The 4,588-nt window shown below is 37.9% G+C and overlaps 1 protein-coding gene across 1 annotated transcript; it reads right to left on the bottom strand.

The window, feature by feature from the left end:
• Positions 1 to 878: 878 nt before the first annotated feature.
• Positions 879 to 2,006, bottom strand: ACTRT1 (actin related protein T1). The gene is given in 5 exon segments (XM_032756438.1): positions 879 to 1,309; positions 1,312 to 1,571; positions 1,573 to 1,724; positions 1,726 to 1,937; positions 1,940 to 2,006. Coding segments are annotated over 5 exon segments (1,122 nt in total).
• Positions 2,007 to 4,588: the final 2,582 nt, after the last annotated feature.

Raw genomic sequence — 4,588 nt, forward strand, 5'->3', positions numbered from 1 at the left:
GATAGTCACATACAAAAGAATGAAGCTGGATAATTATCTCATGCTGCATAAAAAAATTAACTCAAAATGAATAAAAAGCCTAAATGTAAGAACTGACACCATAAGATTCTCAGAAGAAAACATAGGAGTAAATCTTCATGACCTTGAAATTGACAATGGTTTCCTAAATATGATACCAAATGAAAATGAAGAAAAAAATAAATTGGACTTTATCAAAATTAATTTTTGCACATCAAATGATAATGTCAAGACAGTAGAAAGCCAAATCAATAAATAGGAGAATAAAACTCACATATATTATAGCAGTGTAATATCTGGACTATATAAAGAACTCCTAAAATAGACTGCCAAACTACACACAAGCCAATTAAAAAAAAGGCTAAAGACTGACTAAATATTTCTCCAAAGAAGATATAGAAATAGTAAATAAACACATAAAAATGCTAGACATCACTAACCATTAGGTAATGCAAATAAAAATCACAATGAGATACCACTTTCAAATGGCTATTATACAAAAAACAGAAAAACTAGCAGTGTTTTCAACAAAGAGAATAAAATACTCTTACATTGATGATGGGAGTGTAAAATGGTGAGGCTACTAGAAAAGCACTCTGGCAGTCCTCAAAAAGTTAAAAAAAAGAATTAGTAAATGACGCATAAAATACACTTATAGGTATATAGCCAAAAGAATTCAGCGGTGACTCAAATAGATACTTGTACAACATTTACAACGATGTGCAAAGAAAAATATATAGAAACATAAAATGTGAAAACACTTTTATTCAACATCCTGAAAAAGCCTTAAGGACAGTGGCACCTCCCACTGGTGCTTCTGTGATCTCACCTATCAAGTTGTTCCCTGAGCTCAAGGATCTTTAAAAGCATCTTCTCTGAACCACAGATGTCCCATAATCACTAAAATCTGCAGAGGTAATCCACATTTGTTTGAAACTGCTCAGAGAGGTTACGATGGATACACCAATCCACACAAAGAAGCATCGAGCGACAGAAGCCATAATTTTGATATGAGTACCTTTGGAAGCTAGCTGTTCCAGTTCTTTCATGAGACTTTCCTCTGGCCCAGAAAAGAGAGTGGTGCCCCCAGACAGTACAATCTCTGCAAAAACTTTCTTCTGGATGTCAGTGTCACAGTTCATTATGTTGCTGGAGGCCATTATTGAGAGTCCCGGGCTGTGGATTCCCAGCTGGTCAGGGGCAAAAAGAACTTCGGGCACTTGATACAGTTGGTCCCCAATGTGGATGACATTCCCATCTGGCAGTTTGTATTCTCTCAGGATGTCTCCAGCGTCTTGCATAGCTTTTTATGTGGCTCCAAGGCAATGTTGCACAGCTTCCCGTTGATGTTATTTACCAAAGCCTTGTAGAGTATGCAAGGAAAAGTACACCCACTAGCAAAGAGGAGCCAGGTGAGGTGCTTTATGATGTCCCTCCCTGCTACAAAGAGCCTGGTGACTGCACGAGGCAGGGAGTAATCCTCATAGATGTGGACAGTGCAAGTGACCCCATCTCCACTATCCACCATCAGGCCTGTAACACAGGCAGAGGCAGAGTGCTGCCACTGCATGGTTAGACAGGTAGAAAGCAGGGACACTGAAGTTCTCAAATATCATTTCTGCAAGCTTTTATCAAATTTCTCTAGGGTTCTGAGAGGGCTCAATCATGAGTACAGGCTGTTGGCTGGGTTTTTTTTCTGGGCTCCTACTCAAAGAGATGTTTCCAGAGTTTCTCCATGTCATCCCATCCTGGTACCAGCCCACACTCATTGGGGTAGTGCAGATATAAGTCCTCCTACTTGTACAAGGGTTCTTGCTCCCTGAAATACTTCTGGTTGGGTCTTGCTGAAGGCATGTTGCATTTAGGATGTCCCAAGATGGAGTTGTTGACATGGTGGTGTCCAATCTCTCCAGAGAGGCTGCTTTGCAGAATCTAGAACCATTGTTAAAAATTACAGCTGGCACATCTAATACATGTGGATTAAACATGTCTGTAGCATGTTCTTCTGGACTTCCCCAAAATAAAGAAAGAACACTTAGGTTACTTTATGAGAAAACAGACACCTTTGGAAGTTTTAAGTCCACAGGGTTCCAAAATTCTCAGGTTGTCACCGAGGCAGAGCTAGCTGGCAGCCTCCAATCCACTAAAATACCCCATCCTCAATCCTTGAGTCTTGTCTCCTTTCTGTAGACCCAGGATCTGATGAAACAGTTTCAGGGATGATTGCCCTCTGTGTAACAATCCAGACAAGGCCACATTTGTCCTCGGTGAGCATCAGAGGGCAGGTGTCTTCAAGCAACTAGTACTTCCTAATTTGTCAGATATGAAACCAAGGAAGGCAAACCATACCTATAGAAAGCTTTGATAAGCCTGTGACTCCAAAGAAGAGGCCTCTAGTTAGAGAACAAAGTGAAGCTGCCAGTCCATAGGTTTGTCCCATAGTCCTTCCCTCTCTGCTCTGCTGAGCTGCTTATTGTGGAATGACGAAAACACATTTCCTTTTGAAGGAGAAAAACTAAGCACTAGATACAGGTGAATTTCTGATTTGCGATACCTGCAACTCAGTTCCAGCAGGCACTTAGAGTGTACTTTTTTTTCTCTTACATTTTCAAAAACAATTTTATTGAGATAAATTTACATAACAACCAATTTACCCCTTTGCAATTATATAACTCAATGTTTTCTAGTATATTTGCTGATATCTGCACATTACAAAAGTAAATCAAAATATTTTTATCACTAAAAAGAAACCCCATATTCTTTAGCTATCACCCTCTCTTCAAACCATCCTCCAGATACTTAAACGACCACTAATGTATTTTCCATCTTTATGGATTTACCAGTTCTTCATATTTCTTACAGTGCAATGATTATATGGTATTTTGTGACTGGCTTCATTCACTTTTCATAATGTTTCAAGATTCATTCAATGTTCGCATATAACACATTTTGTTTATCCATCTATCAGTTGATAGACATTTGGATTTCTTTCACTATTTGACTATTATAAAATATGCTGCTTGAAACAATCTTGTATATATTTATGTGTGAATTTATATCTTCATTTCTTCCAGTGACATATCTAAGAGTGGAAAAGCTGAGTCATATATGGTAACTCTAAGTATAATTATTTCTGGAATTTTTAGTCTTTTTCTCAAAGTGTCTGAGACATTTAAGTTCCTAATGGCAGAGTTGGTGAGGTTCTCCACATGGTTGCCAATGCTAATTAATACATTTTTTATTCTAGGCATCATAGTAGGTGTGAAGTGGCATCTCATTATGGTTTAGACTTGCATTTCATTGATGACTAGTGAAAAAGGAAATGCAAATCAAAACCAAAATGATATTACTTCACAATCACTAAGATGGCTGTTATAGAACAACAGAAAATATCGAGTGTTATTGAGGATGTGGAGAAATTGGAGACCTCATTTATTGCTGGTGGTAATATAAAATGGTTCAGTCACTGTGTATCTTATTCATTTTCTGCTGATATAACAAATATCACAGACCGGGTAACTAAAAAAATGTTTATTTGGCTCACAATTCTAGAGGCTAGGCAGTCTAAGAGCATAGAGTCAGCACCTAGTGAGGGTCACCACATAATGGAAGGCATAGGGAGAGAAAAAATGGGGACAGTATTAATCCTTTTGTCAAGAGCCCAGTCTGGTGATAACAAACCCATTTCCACGATAACAGCATTAATCTATTCATGAGGGCTTTACCCTCATAACCAAATCTTCTCTTAAAGGTCCCCATCTTAATACCATCAAAATGGCAATTACATTTCAACATGAGTTTTGGAAAGGACATTCAAAACATAGTGCTGTCGAAAAAATATTTTGGCAGGCCCTTAAAAAGTTAAACATAGAATTGATATTTGACCTAATGATTCCACTCCTAGGTATATACCCACAAAATGAAAAGAAGTTACTCAAACTAATATTTTGCAAATGTTAACAGCCCTATTGACAATAGCCAATAGATGGAAACAACACAAATGTCCATTAATGGATGAATGGATGAACAAATTGTGATATATATATGTATGTATATGAATAATAAGCCATAAAAATAGTTTACACAGAACTTCTGAAGGATGGATAAACCTTGAAAATGCTAACAGAAACCAGACACAAAAGGTCACATATTGTATGATTCCATGAAATATTCAGAATAAGAGTCTGTACTCATAGAAATATAAAGCTAATTGGTGTTTGCCAGGTTCTATCAGCAGAGGGGATTAGCATGTGATATGGTTTGGCTCCGTGTCCCAACCCAAATCTTATCTCAAATTGTAATCCTCATGTGTTGAGGAAGGGATCTGATTGGAGGTGATTGGATCATGGGGGCAGTTACCCCCATACTGTTCTCATGATATTGAGGAAGGTATCAAGAGATCTGGTGGTAAAAAAGTGACCATTTCTACTGCACTCTGTCTTCTGCTGGCTTGTGAAGAGGTTCCTGCTTCCATTTTTCCTTCCACCATAATTTTAAGTTTCCTGAGGCCTCCCCAGCCATGTGGAACTGTGAGTCAATTAAACCTCTTTTGTTTATAAATTACCCAGAC

The sequence above is a fragment of the Hylobates moloch genome, unplaced genomic scaffold (assembly GCF_009828535.3).
Source record: "Hylobates moloch isolate HMO894 unplaced genomic scaffold, HMol_V3 SCAFFOLD_7, whole genome shotgun sequence".
In the NCBI taxonomy this organism is placed as follows: Eukaryota; Metazoa; Chordata; class Mammalia; order Primates; family Hylobatidae; genus Hylobates; species Hylobates moloch.